The sequence below is a fragment of the Cynoglossus semilaevis genome, chromosome 3, assembly GCF_000523025.1.
Source record: "Cynoglossus semilaevis isolate Cse_v1.0 chromosome 3, Cse_v1.0, whole genome shotgun sequence".
In the NCBI taxonomy this organism is placed as follows: Eukaryota; Metazoa; Chordata; class Actinopteri; order Pleuronectiformes; family Cynoglossidae; genus Cynoglossus; species Cynoglossus semilaevis.
The window spans coordinates 14686046-14706315 of record NC_024309.1 but is presented as its reverse complement, the minus strand read 5'-3'; the positions used below and the strand labels follow the sequence as shown (position 1 = coordinate 14706315).

Sequence of the window (20270 nt, the reverse complement as noted above, 5' to 3'; positions counted from 1 at the left end):
TTCAAAACACGGCTAACCGTTAGCCTCGCGGCTAACGCAGCGATAGCGATGGTTGCGAGCATTTATATGCTGCGATACAAACATTTTATGTTGGTGTGCGGGTAAATGTTGTTTGTTTTAATCTGTTTTCAATGCTGATTGTATCAAAACTGTGTTCGCGGATTAACGTGTGTAATATATTAAAAGCTGTTCGAACTAGGCCTGGAACCATGTACGTACTTTACCAGGAAGTGGATAATATACATGTTTGGCTTGTTAGACTTTATCTCAACAAAGAATTATGGAAATTAAAAGGTTTTGGATTCTATTATAGTTTGGTGGATTATAGCTGTTTCAAACAACAAAGTATAGTGATATGAATTCTACATCGATTTGTATTTAAAATAAATAAAAGAGAAAATTATAATAAAGTTTGATTAGAATGATACTTATTTCTGTTGAATTTATGTTTCAATGATTGATGTTAGGAGTCCTTGTTTTTTTTTAATGTTATTGTGATACCATACAGACATCAAGTACAATGATATAACTACAAACCTAAAAATAATAGGTGACGGAGAAGATGACAAATGTACTGTACATTTAAATGAGAAACACTTGTCATTGGGAATTGAGAATGCTGTTCATAAGAGTATAGTACCTTGTGAAAATGTTTTCCCACAACTGTAATTATTTGTGTAATAACTGCATTTTGATGAACTATAAATAGATATGATTAAATATTTTGCCTGTCATGTCATGGCTGATTGTGATCAATGATAACTCTGATGATCATCAGCTACTTAGAGAATACTTATCACCTTGACTACATAGGTATCTCAGTGTCCTCACTGTCTGGGCAGGTTGTGGCCTGTACCATGTATGCTAAACATGATGACCTACCTATGTCAAAGCACAGATGTGACTGTGGGACAGCTTTGAGTGAATTACATTGCCTGATAAGGGCTTCTGTTCTCACATCATTAGGTTTCCAGGCCTCAGTGAAGGTACACGGTCTAGAAAGCTTATCATACCCATTTATAGCTCGGTGACAGACAGTACACTGGGGACAGACTGGCAAAGAAAGACAGGACACTCGCTGGTGACACGTTCTTATTTTGAGTAATGGCATGATCCACTTTGCATTTGATCACATCATCTCTGCTCTGTCTCATGTGAACAGCCAAAACATTGTGCAAATGTCTTCTGTCCTGTTCACTGACACTGAGGCACGGTGGAATTTTTTTTGACAAGGATAGAGCAGAGGCTGAATCAGTTTCCTTCTGGATTCTTTCACTGTTGTAATACTTCAATGCAAATCTGATTTAGTAAATTGTTTAATTTTCTTATTCAGCTGTTTATTTCTTTATATAAACAGTGTGTCTCTAGTTCTAATGTCCTACTTCTCATGCCCAGTTCTTAAAGAAATATAATGTTAAGAGAAAGGTTACAGTCTTAGACCTATGGGTACATTACACAACACATTTAAAAATATATGTGAATTTTGATTGTTTTTAAAGTCACTGGGTCTTTGACCTATTTTCAGGATTTGGTCTGAACACTAAACTTGTTTACTGTTTTCAAGATGTCTGAGACCTGAGCATGACATGTAAAATTAGTGTGTGTAAAAAGTGTGTTGTGAAATGATTTTAATCTTTGACCTAATGTACTTGGTTTTGTATTTTGACAGGAAGAAAACAGTCATCATGTCTAGCAAAAGGGCTAAGGGAAAGACCACGAAGAAGCGCCCTCAGCGCGCTACCTCCAATGTCTTCGCCATGTTTGATCAGTCACAAATCCAGGAGTTTAAGGAGGCGTTCAACATGATCGACCAGAACCGTGATGGTTTTGTTGACAAGGAGGACCTTCACGATATGCTGGCCTCTTTGGGTGAGTAGAAAAACGGCGAGAAAAAGAATAAAAAAAAAACAGTCTGTTGTCAGAGCTTCTTCGACGGCGAGAAAAAGAAAGAAAAACAGTCTGTTGTCAGAGCTTCTTCAAGAATGTTTCCTGGCTGTTTGCTCACTGTCACTGTCACTCTGTTTGTCCAGGTAAAAACCCCACTGAGGATTACCTGGAGGCCATGATGAACGAAGCTCCTGGACCCATTAACTTCACCATGTTCCTCACCATGTTTGGAGAGAAGCTCAACGGAACAGACCCTGAAGATGTGATCAGAAATGCATTTGCCTGCTTTGATGAGGAGGGAACAGGTAACTTTCACTCTCCTACAAACTCATACTCATATACATACACATTTTTGAAGCTTGTATCTCAGCTGTAGAAAAACTGTGTCAACATTCTATTCTATTTTTTTCCGTCCAGGTTTCATCCAGGAAGATTACCTCAGAGAGCTGCTGACAACGATGGGTGACCGGTTTACAGATGAGGAAGTGGACGAGCTCTTCAGGGAGGCGCCCATCGACAAGAAAAACAACTTCAACTACGTGGAGTTCACACGCATCCTAAAGCACGGCGCCAGGGATAAGGACGATTAAATAATCAAACCAGCATCATAATTCCTCTCTGCCTTTTTCCACTCTCTTCCCTCAGCTACATCATCATGCTGCATGTCTCATCTTTCCAGTACAAAACCCGTTGAACCAAAGCAATAACCACATGCTCTTTGTCCCCAATATACAGTTTTGCCAAAAGCCCACATCTAAGATGAAAACAAAGAAACAAATCTATTCAGTTTTCAAATAGTTTGTTTCTGTCATTTAGAGATGTGCAATGGCAGCACTAGGGGGCGCTCCAGGGGCATAAGTTGTTGCAAATGATCAGATCTAGCTGAATTTTTACATTTTATAATATAAACTTTTTAAAAAATAAAGTCCTATCAAGTTATTCTTTGCTGGCTGTTTCCCTTCCATAAACTACAACTGAAACAACCGTTGCTGCTCAGTAGTAGTTTTTTTTTCCCCCCTAGGATTTACGGTTTGCGGTGGATTGTTAAACTCATGTTTTCTCCATTTTTCAGGAGCTTCGAGTCATGACACGTCTCTCACCTCACCATGTTACATTAAGCGTGTGCAGGCGGGTGTGAACAAAATTCTTTCTCCAGCATAGAAACTCCAATTTTTTTACCTTACCGGAGTCAACAGTTAAACCTGTCCCCTCAAAATCAAATGGTGAATGTGGTGAGTTGTGGCTTACAAGTATGTCATTTAAAAAGTGTTGTAGTTTAATAAAGTCCTTATCAAGTGACTTCATTCTACTCTCTGAAAATGTCATAGCTTTTCAAGGCACTTCAGGCCAAAGTTCATATGCTGTGCATAAATATAATTATTATAAATATAATTATTCATGTCATGTTCTTTTCAGAATAAAAGTAATGCTCCACTATAATGCTAATGAATATTAGGATTGCTGTTATACTCAATCAAATACAGTAAAGCAAAATAAAAAACTAATGTTTTAGGCTTGACATAGTTCAGTTTAATATACTAAAAACGTTTACATTAAATTTTAGATGTCAGTAAATCCACAGCCAATAGGTGCTACGACCTACGCAAAAATATAGGCGTAGCTTTAAAATGTGACGTTGTTCCTATGTGTTGCATTTACGTTCATTTGGAGAAAAAAATATCTAACTGGGAGCTGGGGCCAACTAAGTATTGAAGTCTAAGATGAGAAACAACCAAACCAAACTTCCCAGGAAACTATACTGGTCGTTATTGCACTTTTACTTTAGTTGATTTAGTTAGGGCACTTAACCATTTCAGATTGACAAATGTCCGTGATGTCCGCGAACGCCCCACTCACTCGAGGCGTTCGAGGAAAACACGGACATTTGTCAACAACGGAACCATGTGCATCCTGGGTCGTCTTTTCCTGGTTCGGTGACCTTGGTGAGATGCTGTAAGTGTCCATTTATTACTCCACATTGTTTATTGTTGTCATTTAGTACTTTTGCCTCACACTGAACTGACATTGTATCTATGTCAAACCAACGACAGGAACACGGTACTCGTGTTTTACCATGTTAGCCGGGAGTTAGCAGCTAAGTGGCTAAATGTAAGCTAAAACAAATTTTTGAGTTGCTTGTTGAGTTGTATCTGTTTCATACAGAAAGTAAATGGTACGTCACTGAGCTCCGTTAAAGCCCAAACTAAAGTATGTTGCTAAACAGCATTTGGTTTATTTGGCGCTGTTCTTTTTGTTAGCCTCGTTGAGTTGCTACATCACGGGCGCGCCGATGACGTACTATAAAATCGACAGTGATAGCAACAAAAACAAATAAAAATTGAAAACTCATTCTAATGGAAACAGCAGAACCAGAAGTAAGTATTTTTTGCGTCATTTGTGGTGTTTAGTATGTGTACAGTTTCAAAAGTTTTTGGACTTTAAAAAAATAAGTGCATAGTTGGAATTTGGGTGCTTGTCGATTTTTCTTTCCTTCAAGTTTGGTTATTTTTGGTCTTATATTTAAATGTCATGTCAAACCTTCACATTTGGAATGTTTACTTTTTAATTTTACCTTTCTTTTCTCAACATGTATTAGAAGATATCTGCTTTTAATATCTGCTTTATGTTTTAAGTGTTTTTCATGTATTAGAAGATATCTGCTTTATGTTTTAAGTGTTTTTTGTTTGTTTGTTTGTTTTTAATTAGTTAAGTCTGAGCAGTGCTGGAGCACAATCATGACTCTGAAGCTGAGTGGGAGAATTAAACCTCTCTTCCGGATTGGGATACAAACTGTCTGCCCCTTTTCCAACCATGCAAGAAGCAGCACAGCAGCTCGTGCCCTGTGTATCTCCAGTCACGGCCTCAGGAAGCCCCTGTCGGACTGGGGTGTCAGTAGCCCCTTCAGGGAGCCGAACATTGTGTCCTATGGCAAAGGGGATTGCTTCAGACGTTCATTTTTTCAGTTCCGTGTGAGCCCATCGCATCAACCGTCAGAAGACGAGGAGCGGTCTTTCCAGCAGAGTCTCAGGAGTTGCAATTCCTCTCAAGAGGTTTTCAATCTTCTGTGTTCGTTGGAGATTCTGTCTGACACCATGGCTGCTGCAGCGCTTCATCGCGTGGCCGACTTCGAGCAGAATGGACACTCGCTGCAGAACCCATCGGTGCTGGACAATGACACCATCAGATGTTTGTGCTTCCAGCTGGAGCAGGAGTATGGTCAGCTGACCGATGCCGGTCTGTCGTCGGCCCTCCTGGCGTGTACACGCCTCTTCTTAGATCCTTGGAGCACTTTGATGGTTCGGTTGGTGTCTGAGAACCAGAGGCGACTGGAGGGTGGGAAGATGAAGGTCGGGCAGCTGTGCACCATAGGTGAGGCCATGCTGGCCGTAGAGGGTCCTGGCTGTGTGATACTGCATCAGGTGCTGGAGGAAATCCAGAAGCAGGAGTCTGCAGACTGGAACGTTGCAGATGCCGTGTCTGTTTATAAACTTCTACAAGATAGTGCGGCTGACGACGCATATTACACAGACCTGATGAATGCCGTGCAAAGTCATTCCCTGCATGACGTCTCAGAATTGGATCCGGCCATGGTCAGTGTACTGCTCAACAAACTGGTGACCGTAGACAAACACAAGGACAACTTTAAGCCTGTGGTGATCAACCTTTGTAAGCAGGCTGTTAGGCATCTACCTCAGTTCACTGACAAGGAGCTCACACTGGTGCTCGGGGCTCTGATCCACTTTGGACACAGTGACGATTACCTGGTGGAGGCGATGGAGAAGTACGTTCCCACGGTAGGGTTTACGGCCCACCCAGAGACGGTCGCAAAGGTGATGCAGTTCTTCAGTAGAAGGAACATCTGGTGTCCACCAGTGTTCGATGCAGTCGCTGAGAGCTTCGTGTACAGAGCGGATGAATACAGCGCCAGCCAGGTGACCAGGCAGATCATGGCTTTTGGGAAGCTGGGATACCTCCCTCCGAATGCAGGAAACATGTTCAAGAAGGTTGAGGAAATCCTGCACACACGCTTTTTACAGTTCAAGCCTCGGACGCTGCTCAACCTGCTCCATGCCTGCACCTTGGTGCAGAGGTTCCCAGTGAACTTTGTCTCCAGAGTCTTCACCAGAGATTTCATCCAGCAGTTACAAGGTAAATATTCAGTAAAGGACATTGGTGTAAGGGTGGGAGAATTAATTACTGTGCCTAGCGTTGTCTGTGAGTAACTGAAGATTAAAATTTCTTTTGCATGACTGTGCTACAGAAAACGGCAGGGATCAGTTTGTCCAGGCTCAGCTGACTCAGCTCTACATGACTCTGCGGCTGGAGTGTCCCTTCTATAAGGTGGATCATCTTAAACATTCACACCGTTTTATTCATCTTCTACCACTGAGGTCTTTCCAGGTCTGAAAATGTCTGGAGGTTTGGTTCATTTTCTCCCACCCTAACTCCTCCAGGGCCCCCATCTCCTCCAAAAGCACCAGGTCAAGTCCTTCTCCTTGCCTGGACGCTCCCTGGAGACGTCCGTCGATGCTAAACTGCACGGCTTTGTGGTGGCTGGACTGACCAAACTGCTGGGCTCTTGTTTATACTTTGGATCAGGTGTTCTGACGCCATATTGTTACACACTTGGTATGTACACACACACACACGTGACCACATTTGTTTATCTTCCAGATATTCCCTTCAGTTTGCATTGAAATCACTGGAGGTTTTTGTTTTTGTAGACGTGGAGATAAAACTTGACACGGAGGGACAGGTGCTGCATGTGCACGAAAATACTGGAGTAAAGAAAAGGTAAATATTGTTTCTGATATTCTTTACTTCTTCCATGTTATTTTTTTTTTACATGTACTGAACTAGAGATATTATCTGAAATATAGGATCGCTCTTTGTATCGATGGAAAATCGAGGTTTGCTGCAAACGCCAGGCAGCTGCTGGGGAAGGAGATCATCAAGCAACGGCACCTGAGGATTCTGGGATATGAAGTTGTTCAGGTCAGAATCTCAAATTTCCAGTGCAGAATTAAGACGTTTCTACATTTAAAAAGAAAAGAAAACTTTTTTTCACACTTCAGGCCATAATAATAGAATATTTTAGAGTGTTATGTTGATCGTTTAATGTCAGCAATTTTATCTTGTTTTGACAATTTATATTGTGCAAGAAATGAATTTATTACAAAGAAAATAACAAAATAAACTGTCGTGTCAGGAAGGCATTTGGTCGCTAATGCAATTTTTGTTTTTTTTCCTCAGATTCCTTACTATGAGATAGAAGAATTGCCCAACATGTCTAGTGTAGTTAAGTATCTGCATCAAAAAATATTCTCCACATAAAGACTGAGCTGCTATTGATAGAAATGTTAAAGCTCTGACACTCGAGGCCTTTATTCAGATCACCAGTGCCAACTGACGTTAAACAACAAGTCATGTACAATTATCTAATTATTTTGAAAATAAATATTTAACTCAAATATCACAACATCAATTATTGTTTTGAAAAATATAATTTATTTTGTTCTTGGCAAAGATGCTGCTGCAAAAGACTGTACATGGTTGAGAGAATCGTCAGTCCAAAAAAAAAAACCCCCAAAGATGTGAAACAAATTAATGTCATTAGAACAGAACCACAATGATTAACAAGAGAACCTGATCAGCTGATAGAGTTTTTTGGTTTTCGATGCCGCCCACTAAGGCCCGGGGTTTCATTTGGATAAATACAACAAATAAAGATTATAATACAAGTAAAAACAGCAGGATTGCTAACAAAGCCGTATGTTTATGTAGCTGGAATCTGAGGGAGGCCAAACTCATCCACCAGAACACCGTCCTGTCACACACACACAAAGAACAGTTAGTAAAAACAGAGTAGTGATGAAGTAAAGCCTCAGACAGTGAGAGAGTGAGAGTTACCCTGTTGGTTGACTTGTCAATAGGAATGCCTTCAGGGATGGAAGGAACTGCAGCTTCATCCAGGTAGGAGCTGTCTTCATCCAGCAGCTCGTCTCCCAAAGCGTCCAGCTCTGTGGACACAGTCCACAGTTTTTAACCATTCAGTATCAAAAACAAATCACCAGCTCCATCCCATCTCTTTGCTACGTGTAATACAAATGTAAGGTGAAAACTGTTACAAACGTTTCACTCTGGGTTCGACGGTTTCTATTCTCACCTGCTGCCAAATCATCCTCATCAATCTCTGGTGTCCCGTAGCTCCTGCCCATTGCCTCCTGAATTTCATTGGCGTCCTCCATCATGTCTTCCAGTTGATCTTGAATATCCTGTACGTGAGGACAGACAGCAGGTAAATATTCATCCGTGCAGCTGCTCTGTCAAAGTCAGTGACTCAAACAGTCAAATCTAATACCTCGATCTTATTAATGTCCACCTTCTTGTACGCTTGCTTCATGTCCTTGAGGCCAGTTTTCATGGCATCGACCTAAATAAAAAAAAGGGGCAAAAAATGTTGAAAACTCTCTAACTTTAAACTGTATCGTTGATGGATGTAAACGACTGGATTTTCCCCTCACTGTGGTTTTAGTGTCTTTAAGGGTCTGAATGGTGTAGTTTGCTTGTTCCATATTGAACGACTGCTGCATCAGGTTGTCCCTCTGACCCTCATACCTGAGGAACAAACCAAAACAAAGGTAAGAGAGTTTAACCACATGACAGAAAACAACATTTTTTATTTATTTGACAGTAGATCCACTTACATTCTTTTCTGCTTCAGGACCCTCAGTGCCTTCTGCTTAACCATGTTCTAATGGGACAAAAATGAATGACAGAACAGTAGTAGTATGAACGGTAATTGTGTAACACAATTTCATAATGTATGTTTTATTTTACGGCATTACCTCCAAGACTGCATGTATGTGTATTAGAAGGTCAAAAGGGCATAGTTGGTTTTATTTGATGCCTACTCGGTTTGGCTATTATAGTAACACGGTGTTGGAAGTTTTTAATTTTATGCAAAAAAAAAAAAAAAAAAGTAGTAACACGGTGTTGGAAGTTTTTATTTTTATGCAAAAAAAAAAAATCAACATTTAAAACGATTTTCTTTAAAACCTCTCTAGAACAGTTGTGATCTGATGTGGTGAGTTTGTAGTTTGTTTTAGCTTGGTTGACAAAAACATTTATTTACGACTGCTCTGCAAACATTTCAAAGCAAACTAACTTACTTCCTTTATTTTTGACTGTTTTATTCCTTGTAAAAAAAAAAAAAAAAAAGCAGGTCTGGTTGTAAACCCTCACCTTCGACGGCCCATCTCTCATCTTCTTCATCTGATCTTTGTACTTCACCAGCTCAGCGTCCAGTCTGGCGATCTTCTTGTCTACTGACTCCGCCCTGGTATCCACCTGAGAGTAGGACACAAAGACCGACGGTAGATTTTAATTTCATCTTCAAGTAAATCATTCATTCATTTATTTATTTCCCATGCCCATAACGTTATAAGTTAACAGCAGCTTTAGGAAGCAGCCTAATCAATATTTAAATTGTTTAATTACTCCTAAATCTGTTCATTTTGCGTCTGTCTGAACAGTAACCTGTAGAACTGGTTAAAGTGTGTCATTGTCGGAGTTAAAAACATTTCCTCCTCCAATTACGTAACGATGATTCGCATGTGATCACAACCACATTTAGGGTTAGTTTAGAACTACGCGCTGTTGTCAAAACAATTAATAATAAACAAAAATGCTGCTGTCAGAATTATTAATTATAATAATATTTTAGTCAATAAACCATCGCGTAATAGTCAAACAAAGAAGACCATTTGGCCCAGATTCTGCTAACAAACTCGGCTACCAGTTAGCCGAACTAGCCGGGAATGTCCCATCTTTGTTTATTTTGTTCACAACAGCATGTAAAAACTGTTTGAATCTTTATACTCACGCCTCCTATGCAGTCTGTGAGGTTCGGTGGTGGCGCTTTAGGCTTTCCTTTACCGAAAATACGGTTCATTTTGGCAAAATAAACTAAGGCTTTAAGGGTAAAAAAAATGAGCAACTTTAGCTCGCTGTCGCCGTCTAACTTTACAAGGAACCCGGAAGAGCCTGTTTCATGACGTCAGAGGGAATGTCACATGAATATGATTCGGTAGCCGCGCCCACCATAATTTTCCAATAGATTTACTTCATTATATATTATTATATTATTATTATTATTATTAAGAGCGGGTTTTTCGTTTCTCCTTTATCTTCTTCATCATCTTCCTCCGTTGTGAAGTCACTTCTATGGAAATAACATTGATAAAATAACAACACCTAAACGCATATATGAGCGGTGACGTTTTTAGTCCGCTAGAGGGAGCTAAAGGCATACAATATAAAATGATTGCATACCCGCAACGGAACCCGACTAGAACGCTCAGAAATGCCAATGTACAATCTTTGTTTGAAAAAAAAAAACACAAATTTTATTCAAATAAATAAAAGACGGACAATTGAATTACAATCGCAGGCAGAGATTTGTAAATTCAAAGTGACAAGCTGACGTGTTGAAAGTGACAGAGGGGAATCGATGTGGTTTCGTTAAAACTGTCTTTATTATTAAACACTTAACAGAGTTATGAGATCGATACATCTGCCGGTTGACAGCGAAGGCCAATTTACGACACAGTAGCAGTTAGAACCGTTCCAAACAAAGGAAATCACGTCCTAGACTTTTGTGGCATTCATTGTTATTTTATGCCGGAATAAAAGAATGTGGCTTTTTTTTTTTAAATAACTACAAGCCCACACTCACAACAGAGCCACGTTCATCAGATTAATTTATACCATGATAAAAGATAAATATATTATTAAATATTACATAGTTCACTTGCGTACATTCAGTATAACAGCGTGCTGGCTGCTGATGTTCTATTTATTTTATTTTTTTACTATCTTATAGCGATAATTTCCGACATGCTACAGATACACTTGACCTCCGTGGCCTCTGTGCGAAGGATTTTTTTTGTAATTCGTACAAAATAAAATAGTATTTAATGCATTATATACAGTAATACTCTACACGTGACAGAATATGCTCTACACTTTCCCCTATATGTGCAAATTATGTACAGCTATTGACAATTTGTCGTCATGTTTCAGACTGCATTGCTGAATCAAGCAGCGTTAATACTGTTTACTGTAGGTGGACACACACGTGTGTGTGTGTGTGGAGTCATTCTGTACCATATATACAACAACTTGTCCATCTGGACGCAGGTCCAGGGTCAAAGCTGATGGAAAAGCCCTGTGTCAAATATTTAATGCACATTTTAGTCCAGGATTTTCCCTTTGATTTCTTTCACTGACTTAATTTACACCCGAATGATCAACAAGTCAAACCAGCATTATTATTTAAGTGCTGTTGCCAGTGGAGCCAGAGGTTAAATAAAATAAAATAAAATAAAATAAAATAAAATAAATGAGTATAATAATAGTATTTCATTTAATTAAACTTAAAATAAGATAAATAAAATTTCCCATCTGAGATCATTGTATTTGTATTATGTAGACGTGGTTGACTTAACTTATTTATTTTCTAATTTTCTTTTAATCATAAACATATCACTGGCATTTTAAAATAAATTACATCACCATCATCAGTAAACAAGTTTTTTTTTTTTTTTCCCCGCCCCTGCTGTTCCGCACCGTCACTCTGTAGAAAAACCCAACCATCTGGCAACACTGGCTGTAATCATCCCTGAAATCATTTTTCCTCACCAACATCCATCATCCTGGACTGTTGAAGGCACATTTGGTGATGGAGACAAACAGAAAATGAGAATAAGAACGATGGGAGAAGCAGCTGAGGAGAAATGGACTCACTCCTGCTAACAGTTCTATCACCTTGTGATTGGTTCTCCCGTAACTAATTATGACATAACTTGACAGAACTCTCGTCTTAATTTTCCATCTTTGATGTTAAATGTTTTTGGATATTTAACATCAAATTTTTAGAACAGAATCCCACAGAACTGGACAAAAGTTGTATATACAGACCCATAACTAACCCTACTTCACCCCCATGGTCCCTGTCTGGGTCACAACCCACGGTTTGACCCATACTGGGCCGTGGTTTGTTTGTCAGCGGTTCTAAAAGTCAAGTATTAATGTCCAAATCCAACATGGTTCCAGTCAAAAAAAGGCTCAACAACTTCTGTTAATAAGAATGTACAAAAACAATATTCGTTTACAATCGTAATAAATTCACATTTTTAAATCTGCTAAATGTAAATAATTGCAGGGAAAACAAACCAAACAAACAAACAAATAAGCACCTTCTTGTTCTTCTTTTTGTATTTTCAGAAATGGATGCAAAAGCCTGTAGCTGACAGAGTGCCTATGAGCAAGGCTCTGAATGTTATATAGTCGAGGATATTGCTGTTCCCTTTGAGACATTTTACAAAGAATTACAGAAAAATAACGTAAAAAAACAAAAATAAAAACTGGATTTAAGACTTTTTTGTAACATATTTACCAAAGAAACTTAGCACTAACTAGATGTAGTGACCAAAGTTAATGGATGACTAAACTATTCTTATGGTCTGATTCAAACTTTTGTCAATTCTGAAGTTTGAATGGTAAGTATTGTAAGATTTTGTGCCGGAAATGAAGAGGATTTTATTTTATGGATTTTGACTTTGTTGAGATCAGATGATGAAATTCTTGTCCAGAGAAATTCACTGTAGATCAAAGACGCTGAAGAAGTATCTTGTAACTGATGATGAATCTGTGCTGAGAGTGGACTGGGTCCAAGTCTGCCGTGGGGTCAGGACCTCTGTGCTACATGGCTGAGGTGACGTGGGTCAAGCCCAGGTCGTGAGAGTCTTCTTTTCCAATGTGGGAGATTGAAGACAGTTCCACTGCTAGTCAGGTGGGTTTACTGGTCCTGCCCGGGTTCTCCAGTGGAACCGCGGCCTCCCTCACACTGCTGGAAGCCTTCTTCCCCACTGAAACCTTCTCTCCTTTCATTCTGGCCGACAGACAGAAGTCCTTGAAGCAACGCTTGAAGTTCTCGTCCAGGAAGGCGTAGAGGACGGGGTTCAGGCTGCTGTTGGTGTAGCCCAGAGCCACGCAGAAGAAGTAGGCCGCCGTGATGGCGGTGGTCTCGGGCACGCTGGCGAGCGCCTTGATGAGGATGAAGATGTGGATGGGCGTCCAGCAGACCACGAACACGGCCACCACCACCACCACCAGCCGGGTGATGCGACGCAGGTTGCGGTCCTTCTCCCGGGAGCCGGACAGAATCCGGACGCGCTTCAGCCTCAGCACCATCAGGGAGTAGCAGACGGTGATGATGAGCACGGGCACCACGAAGGCGAAGACGAAGACGCAGACCTTCATCAGGGTGTCCCAGTAAACGTACGGCTCCGGGAACTGTAAGGCACACTCTGTTATTCCTGCAGCGGCCGTCGGGGGAGGAGAGGGGAGAGGAGGGAGAGACGTGAGGTGAGTGATGAAGTGCATCATAAATTAAACCTCACCCACTCGGCGCTCTCCTTCTGTTATCACTTTAACAAGCTGCTCTGAAGAATCTAATCTGCACTCCAGGGGGAGCCGTCTGATCCAAAAGTAGAATTTTTCTGCACAAAGGCTGAAGCGGGAAGTGGGGCTAATGGAAAACTGATTGATGGACGTGATGGAAAAAAAAAAAAATCCTGCTTTTACACTATTACTGATAAAGCATGTTTCAAGAGGACCTCCAGCTCCAACAGTATGAGTGTGTGAGGGTTTTTAAAAGTAGTAAAAAGATATTTTAAGGCCGACGGCTGTTGCTGTGATACTGTAGTCAGACTGTAATGAAGTACCAGGAACAGGTACTTCATTTTACCACAATTTACCCCACGAGTAACAAACGCCTTTGTTTGTTCAGCAACTAACTAATTAACTCTAATTACTCTAATAAACTCTAATGTCCCCAGTCCAATACTATAAAACGTTACACGACATAGACATAGTTTTTTTTTTTTTGTTATTACACGACATAGACGTAGTTTTTTTTTGTTATTTTTTTACTGTTCCAATTCTTTAGGCTAGAAATTGTTTTTATCACGAAAATATTAGAAATTAATTAAAAAATAATTTGCTGTAAAATACTGTGATTTAGAGACGCTCTATATCACATGAGATTGGAATTAAAAAAAAAAAATATATGAACAAGGAGTTCAAATGCAGAGCCTGTAAATATTTAAATCGTTCTTGGATCCTTGGCCTGAATAAATATTAAAGATGTTTTTGTTTAAAAAAAAAAAAGTTTCTGTCTGTGTGAAATATATTTTCAAGTCTTAAAAGACTTTTAATCCTCACTAGTGTTTGTCTGCGTTCCCCCCAGGACGAAGGCGGGAATCCCGGCGGCCGACGACAGGATCCAGATGCACACGTTGATCATCTTGGCCTTGACGGGAGTGCGAAAGTCCAGGGCTTTGACCGGGTGACAGACGGCCACGTATCGGTCCACGCTCATCATGGTGAGTGTGAAGATGCTGGTGAACATGTTGTAGTAGTCGATGGAGATGAAGACCTTACACACCACCTCGCCAAAGGGCCAGGTGTTGAGCAGGTAGTCGGTGCTCTGGAAGGGCATGGTGGTGGTGACCAGGGCGTCGGCCAGCGCCAGGTTGAAAATGTAAATGTTGGTGGCGGTTTTCATCTTGGTGTACCTTTGGAAGAAGACAAAAAAAAAAACACACATGAACAACACGAGGTTGGCAATAAATGGGAGGTTGGGTCGAGCGGCGGCCGAAGCTGGCATGGCAGCAGGACATTAGTGGTCCGACTGTTCCAGACCTCTGAGGCTGGACGGCCATGAATTAAACATGGATGATTAGTCTCTCGGCTTCCTTGAATAAGTAATGTCATTTCTGCGACGATGGCTTCATTGTTATGTATAAATGCAGCTGATTGCTGGCCCAGTGTAATCAACTGGCTTTTCACTTCATTAAACTATGGCAGCATTAAAGTCCTGGCAATCGGACTTCCTCCGAGTCCCGCTGTAATATTCAGCTTCGGGTTCTTCAAGTTCAGTCTGCAGTCTTCACATTCATGTATTCCCCGTCCAAGTCAGTGGAAAAATCACAGCAAGTCTGAGTCAAACAGTCGGAATCGTTCTCTCTGACTCCAGTCAAGTCTCTTGACAATTTTTTGACTTTGTTTTCAACTTTAGCTAGCTCGGGCTAGCATAGTATTTTGCTAATTTTAAACCGTTTTGGGCACTTAGCAGTGATCGTTGACTCATTTTTGACCAACTGTTAGCTCCTGATGTTGTATGTTTGGTGAACATATTTGGGTTTCTTGCATCACGTTAGCTTACTTTTGCTACCTGTGCTATATCTCAGGCTACTTCCTGGCTTGCTTTTAGCTAACAGAGTGGTAGCCTTGCTGGACATTTGTGGGGGGCAAGGTGTAGGAATGTAATAATTTTGAATGTTAGGCTACGCTAGGACACGTGACAAAGCGCCATTTCTGTCCACGTTCATGAACGTCGTCATTGTTCTTTCGTCCAGTGTTTACTTCACAACCTCTCTTCTTTTTTTTTTTTTTTCAAATATTTTTGGGGGCTGAGCGCGCTCTCAGACAAATCAACATCAACCGTCTTGGGCTGAGCCCGGTCTCAGACAAATCAACATCAACCGTCTTCTTCCGTCAGTTGAATTAACCTCCGTGGAGCCGTTACATAGTAAAACATGAATAATTTCCTGGGACTGAAGAGATAAAATTGGCTCCTATCGACAGGCGATGCAATCTCTGTGATTTGAGGTAATTGTTGCCCGTGGACCGCGGCGTCGTGGACGGCACTGCTGCATTTCAGCTCACATCAGAGGAGATTTGTTGCCCTCAAACGCCATAAATAACACCCAGTGAGGAGCAGGCGGGCCGCCACGCTGACAAATGCACCGGGGTTTACAGCTATAATTAATAGTCTTTTACGTGGGTCATGGTGCGGCACTGATTTATCGGCTATTGTTAGTATATTTTTTAGAGCCTACGGGGAAATTTGGTCCGTTTGAAGGTTCCAGGCTCCTGTGAAGTGCAGCAGGAGACGGGAATCGGTTCCATTCCTTTGTCGTCACAGGAGAAGTGGCAACATTTTGTTCCTGTCTCTGATCGTCAGAATGATTTCAGACACATTGGCACTCGTGAATATGAACGCTCAGCGTCCAGTGGCGTGTCAGTAGAATTACAGACACGGGTATCAGTACTGACGGCCTGGGGACTGATTAATGTTCTTGACCGCAGCAGGTTTTTATTTTCTAACCAGAATGATGGATTTTTGGGGGCAGTTATATTTTTGTTTTCAGAATTTTACCACCTTTAACTATATTTACATTTTTTTTCTTCGCCTGATTTTAGATTTTTTTTTAAATGTCTAAACATTTTTTAGATTAGATTTTCACAGCAGCTGCAACGACCAGATATATTGCATCACATTACAATATATTTAGCCGACGCTAATATATAAAGTGACTTACAATTTGAGTCAGTCAATCAACAATCAAGCTACAGTAAACAAACAAACTTAAAAAAATACATAAATATTAACAGATAGTAGTTAATAATAATGATAATAAATAGAAAACCTACAGTTATAGTCACAGTAAAAAGAACAGTATGGCAGATATATGTATGTTGTAACATATATTGTGAGTTGTACTCAAACATGTTACTGTTCGCCAAACGTTCTTCTTTGCTGATTCAGTGCATTCTGTGTATCCTGCTAACTTTGGGTCTATTGCTGCCACCTACTGGGCTGGAGTGTTAGTGTCAGTGCCAACTGTGCCACAGAAATTGTGGCTTAAATAAATTGTATTGTAATTTAAGTGACTGAAAATTAACAGCTGAAACTCACAACTCTATTTTTACACCACGGCACCTGGAGCTCAGTTAGAGTCAGAGACACTGTGTTTTTTTACATCAATAAGATAATTGCACCATGAGTACAAACAAATACAAAATTTAAGGTACTTATTTTAATTTTTTTAAAATTTTGTTTCAGCTGTCACATCAGCTCCTCCTTTGAAACCACTGCCATTCTTCAACCATCAGGTGAAAAAAAAAAGAAATCAAATCTGCTCCTCACCTGATGATGACATACATGACCAGGCAGTTGCCCAGTAATCCCACCACAAACACCACGGAGTGCACCGCAGTGATGATGGGGATGATGGGGGACATGCCCTCGGACTCCCAGCCGCTGTCATGGCTCACATTCCGGCTCTCGGAGAATCCCGACAGCCAGGCTGAGGATGCGTTAATCTGACAGTCCTCCGGGGGCGCGGACACACACTTATTACTGCCGTCTTTGTAAATCTCCACCGGGCTCCCCTCCATCCTGACACCTGTGTGTGAGACTGAGAGCAGGAGAACGGAGTCAGAGAAAAAAAAAAAAAGAATTTGGCATCCGTGCGCTGCAGCCAACCCGAAGTGAACGTGTTTCAATTCAAAATAAATTATTATTATTATTATTATTGTATTTTTTTTAGCTTACAATTTATTTCCGTTTCGGTTTCCGTTTGGGGAGAAAAAACAAAGTATGCGGTGGAACAGAGCGGAATGAGCAGGTTAACTCAGAGAAAAAACAAAGTATGCGGTGAAACAGAGCGGAATGAGCAGGTTAACTCACCTTTTTTTCAGGCAGAAAAAAAAATGCGGACGATCCCTTTAGATGAAAGTAAAGGTGTTGATTTCGTAGCCGGTTTGAACGAAGCTCCACTCGGTTGTTTTTTTTTTTTCCAGCTCTGCTGCTCGATGTCTGGGTGTTAAAAGTTGGAGGATGGTTTTCTGCTCTGCGCGCCCGGAGAGAGGCAGCCAACAGCTTGGCATACACTCGTGCACGCGCACCGATGGAGGCGCGCAAAGAGAAGTCGTTACGTTACGCACCGCGGGCGGACAACACACACACACACACACATTCAAGCTGCTGTAGCCTGACATTAAATGTAGAGTACGCCGGGATTTCCGTCCCAACAATAAACCAAAGAATCAGTTTGAAGCTGACAAATCACCTCAGACATCTGTGTTTTAACACTAGAAGTGTATGGTGGCAAAAGGCCGCTGAAAACCTCTAGATAAAAACCTGTTTGTGTCACGTAATGTAATTATGAGAATAATATATTTTTTTTCCTCCAGCAGGATTTCAAACAATCTCAATATAGCGTTACCCCGGCAACGAGGGATGTGCCACAGTGGTCTGCCCAATCAGAGGCCACGCTGAGGAAGCACTCTGTGACATGAACCCTGGACATGATCCTGGAGTTCAGGAGAGAGGTTTCAACAGAAGTGATGACATCATCATTAAGCTAAAAGATGACGTCGTTGCCGTGGTGATCGTGAAAGTCCCGACGACCTGCCTACGTAGAAACGCACGGACCAGTGCCTTTACGAAGAGGTTATCGCCAGCGACGCCTTAAGGTAAAAGCTCTTAATTGGACAGTCAACATATGGGGCTGGGGTAAATTGGAGGGAAGATAAGGAAAAAAAATGCAAAAAAAAAAAAATATATATATATATATACAGTGTATATTTTGAGAAACTTTTGTCCTGAAAACTGCAATAATTGTTGGATTCTCAAGTTTCCGATGGCACCTGAAGGCACCTTGTGTGACCGCTGTTTTTGAGAGGAAATAGAGCTAACAGTTTATTATTACCTTTATTATTCTGTGGGAATATACAGTGGTGAAAACATTTATTTTTCTTATGCTAAACAAATGTAATAATTATTGAATAGTGAATAAAAGTAAGAAGTTAAAGTGTAATTTTTACCATTGTCTTTGACTTTGCCTGGGATCCCAGACCAGAAGTTAATGCTGTTTGGTGGGCCTTGGCACCCAGCTATGCTCTGCAGCAGAGTGGCGCCAGCAGCCTGCAGTCACATGTTCCTCTGGTCTGGTGATGCACTAAAGTGAAAACTGCTAAGTGACATTGAGCAAGGCACAGCCATGAGAGACGAGGAGAAAATCCAGTGAGTGAAAATAGTTTAATTTGATAAGAAACATGCAGAAAAGATACATTTCTTTTTTTCAAAATTTTACTCCATCTGAGCACAGTGACATGCCAAATTAGGATTTCGCCAAAAAAACAAAATTTGAATAAAATTCAATTCATTAAATAAAATTCTCAAAACTGAGAAACATGCAGAAAAGAAAAAAAAATTCCAGTTTTCATGAAATTAAAAAAAAATTCTAAAATAATATGTTGTCTGCATTTTGTCTGCATTTGTTTCTCATCAAAATATAGTATTATTAATTTTTTTTATACATTTAAAAAAAATATTTTAGAAAAAAACATTTTTGGGAAAAACTTAAAGAACTTTTTTTTTCGGTAAAAAATAAAATAAAAAATTGGGGAAAAATTTTAATTCATTTACTCACCTGGCAGCATGTTTTAGGACATAGTCTTGCATTTTAGGGAATTTTTATTTTTATGGATTTTTTTCATGATGTTAAGGCTATAATGTTATAATGGTAAGGCATGTTTTGGGTGATTTTTGAAATATTCATAGTCCACTGGAAGGTACCAACCACCCTAACGAGATTCGAACTTGCCCAGGAGGTTAACCCTGGGGTTCCAAACCAATGACTCTGGGCCAAAAGCGCCACTGAAAAAAAACATTTTTCTAAAAAAATTCTGAAATTTTTTTTCAGAAAATATTCAGGAAAATTTTTTTTCCAAACATTTCTGGAAAATTTTTTTTTCTTCAAAAATCTTTTGAAAAAACTTTTCAAAAATTGTTTTTGAAAAATATTTAAATGTTTTTTTGTTTTTTTCAAAAATGTTAAAAAAAATTTTTTTTCAGAAAATTTTTAGAAAAACCAAATTTTAAAAAAAAATCTTTTTTTTTTAAATTTTCTGAAAAATATTTAAATTTTTTTTTCCAAAAAATGTTTAGGAAAAACATTTTTTCCCAACAATTTTTCGAGAAAATTAAAAAAAAAAAAATTTTCAAGAAATTAAAAAAATTCTTCTTATAAAAATTTTTTTCAAGAAATCTTTTAAAAAAAATGTTTCTTGAAAAAAAAAGACTCCAAGTCCAGTTCATCAGGGCTCACATCTGTGGTCACCTCATGGTCAGGACAGTGAGGACACTCCTTAGATCCTCATGATTGCTGTTTGACAAGGAATGGGTCAGAGGTCAGAGGGTCCCTGTGACTTTTTAACTTTTCAAATTTTTTTTCAAAAAATGTTTTAAAAAAAAATTCAACATTTTTTTGAAAAAATGTCAAGAAATTTTTTTTCTAAAATTTTTTTTTAAGAAATTTTTTCAAAAACATTTTTTTTTCACGAAATTAAAAAAAACTTTTTTGAAAAACATTTCTTGAAAAAAAATTAAAAAAAAAAAAATTCCTTGAAAATGTTTTTTTCGAAAAAAAAAGACTCAGAGTCCAGTTCATCAGGGCTCACATCTG

General features: G+C 39.6%; 4 protein-coding genes and 2 long non-coding RNA genes across 8 annotated transcripts in view; 4 read left to right on the top strand and 2 right to left on the bottom strand.

Moving 5' to 3' along the window:
* Positions 1 to 3186, top strand: part of myl12.1 (myosin, light chain 12, genome duplicate 1) — a 3488-nt gene extending 302 nt beyond the window's left edge. Inside the window, exons 2-4 of the mRNA XM_008308273.3 lie at positions 1670 to 1869; positions 2031 to 2192; positions 2305 to 3186. Coding sequence (XP_008306495.1) covers positions 1686 to 1869; positions 2031 to 2192; positions 2305 to 2477 — 519 coding nt within the window. The 5' untranslated portion in view covers positions 1670 to 1685 and the 3' untranslated portion in view covers positions 2478 to 3186. The remainder of the gene's footprint in view (positions 1 to 1669; positions 1870 to 2030; positions 2193 to 2304) is intronic.
* A 566-nt stretch (positions 3187 to 3752) lies between these two features.
* On the top strand, positions 3753 to 7469 carry fastkd3 (FAST kinase domains 3). Its single transcript, XM_017031488.2, has 7 exons — positions 3753 to 3840; positions 4594 to 6036; positions 6149 to 6228; positions 6342 to 6516; positions 6612 to 6681; positions 6768 to 6882; positions 7141 to 7469. The coding sequence occupies exons 2-7, from the start codon at positions 4623 to 4625 to the stop codon at positions 7219 to 7221; spliced, it is 1935 nt and encodes a 644-aa protein (XP_016886977.1). The 5' UTR covers positions 3753 to 3840; positions 4594 to 4622; the 3' UTR covers positions 7222 to 7469.
* Positions 7470 to 7560: 91 nt separating this feature from the next.
* LOC103377456 (charged multivesicular body protein 5-like) lies at positions 7561 to 9841 on the bottom strand. The gene is made up of 8 exons (XM_008308274.3): positions 9773 to 9841; positions 9133 to 9237; positions 8595 to 8641; positions 8412 to 8505; positions 8249 to 8320; positions 8054 to 8162; positions 7798 to 7907; positions 7561 to 7714 (listed from the first exon to the last, which is right to left on the bottom strand). The coding sequence occupies exons 1-8, from the start codon at positions 9839 to 9841 to the stop codon at positions 7664 to 7666; spliced, it is 657 nt and encodes a 218-aa protein (XP_008306496.1). The 3' UTR covers positions 7561 to 7663.
* Positions 8610 to 12993, top strand: LOC112486888 (uncharacterized). Its single transcript, XR_003049447.1, has 4 exons — positions 8610 to 8685; positions 9113 to 9263; positions 12175 to 12742; positions 12853 to 12993. It is a non-coding gene; the product is annotated as an uncharacterized LOC112486888 (long non-coding RNA).
* Positions 12652 to 17588, bottom strand: LOC103377458 (delta-type opioid receptor-like). Its single transcript, XM_008308276.3, has 4 exons — positions 17489 to 17588; positions 16946 to 17216; positions 14176 to 14528; positions 12652 to 13268 (listed from the first exon to the last, which is right to left on the bottom strand). Exons 2-4 carry the CDS (start codon positions 17194 to 17196, stop codon positions 12739 to 12741), a joined length of 1134 nt encoding a protein of 377 aa, XP_008306498.1. The 5' UTR covers positions 17197 to 17216; positions 17489 to 17588; the 3' UTR covers positions 12652 to 12738.
* On the top strand, positions 13180 to 19122 carry LOC112486889 (uncharacterized). 3 transcript variants are annotated; one of them, XR_003049450.1, is made up of 4 exons: positions 13180 to 13317; positions 14201 to 14336; positions 17998 to 18276; positions 18658 to 19122. It is a non-coding gene; the product is annotated as an uncharacterized LOC112486889 (long non-coding RNA). The 3 variants fall into 3 exon arrangements; XR_003049448.1 differs by lacking the exon at positions 18658 to 19122 and having other exon boundaries at positions 17998 to 18362; XR_003049449.1 differs by lacking the exon at positions 18658 to 19122 and having other exon boundaries at positions 17995 to 18362.
* The last annotated feature ends 1148 nt before the right edge of the window (positions 19123 to 20270 follow it).

Coding starts and splice junctions, on each gene's coding strand:
- fastkd3 (XM_017031488.2), top strand. CDS start 4,623: ATGACTCTGAAGCTGAGTGGGAGAATTAAACCTCTCTTCCGGATTGGG. Junction 6,037..6,148: donor TTTCATCCAGCAGTTACAAG/GTAAATATTCAG, acceptor ACTGTGCTACAG/AAAACGGCAGGGATCAGTTT. Junction 6,229..6,341: donor TGGAGTGTCCCTTCTATAAG/GTGGATCATCTT, acceptor TAACTCCTCCAG/GGCCCCCATCTCCTCCAAAA.
- LOC103377456 (XM_008308274.3), bottom strand. CDS start 9,841: ATGAACCGTATTTTCGGTAAAGGAAAGCCTAAAGCGCCACCACCGAAC. Junction 9,238..9,772: donor TCACAGACTGCATAGGAGGC/GTGAGTATAAAG, acceptor TCCTACTCTCAG/GTGGATACCAGGGCGGAGTC. Junction 8,163..8,248: donor TGGACATTAATAAGATCGAG/GTATTAGATTTG, acceptor CCTCACGTACAG/GATATTCAAGATCAACTGGA.
- LOC103377458 (XM_008308276.3), bottom strand. CDS start 17,196: ATGGAGGGGAGCCCGGTGGAGATTTACAAAGACGGCAGTAATAAGTGT. Junction 14,529..16,945: donor GTCATGTATGTCATCATCAG/GTGAGGAGCAGA, acceptor CTTCTTCCAAAG/GTACACCAAGATGAAAACCG. Junction 13,269..14,175: donor GGGAACGCAGACAAACACTA/GTGAGGATTAAA, acceptor CGGCCGCTGCAG/GAATAACAGAGTGTGCCTTA.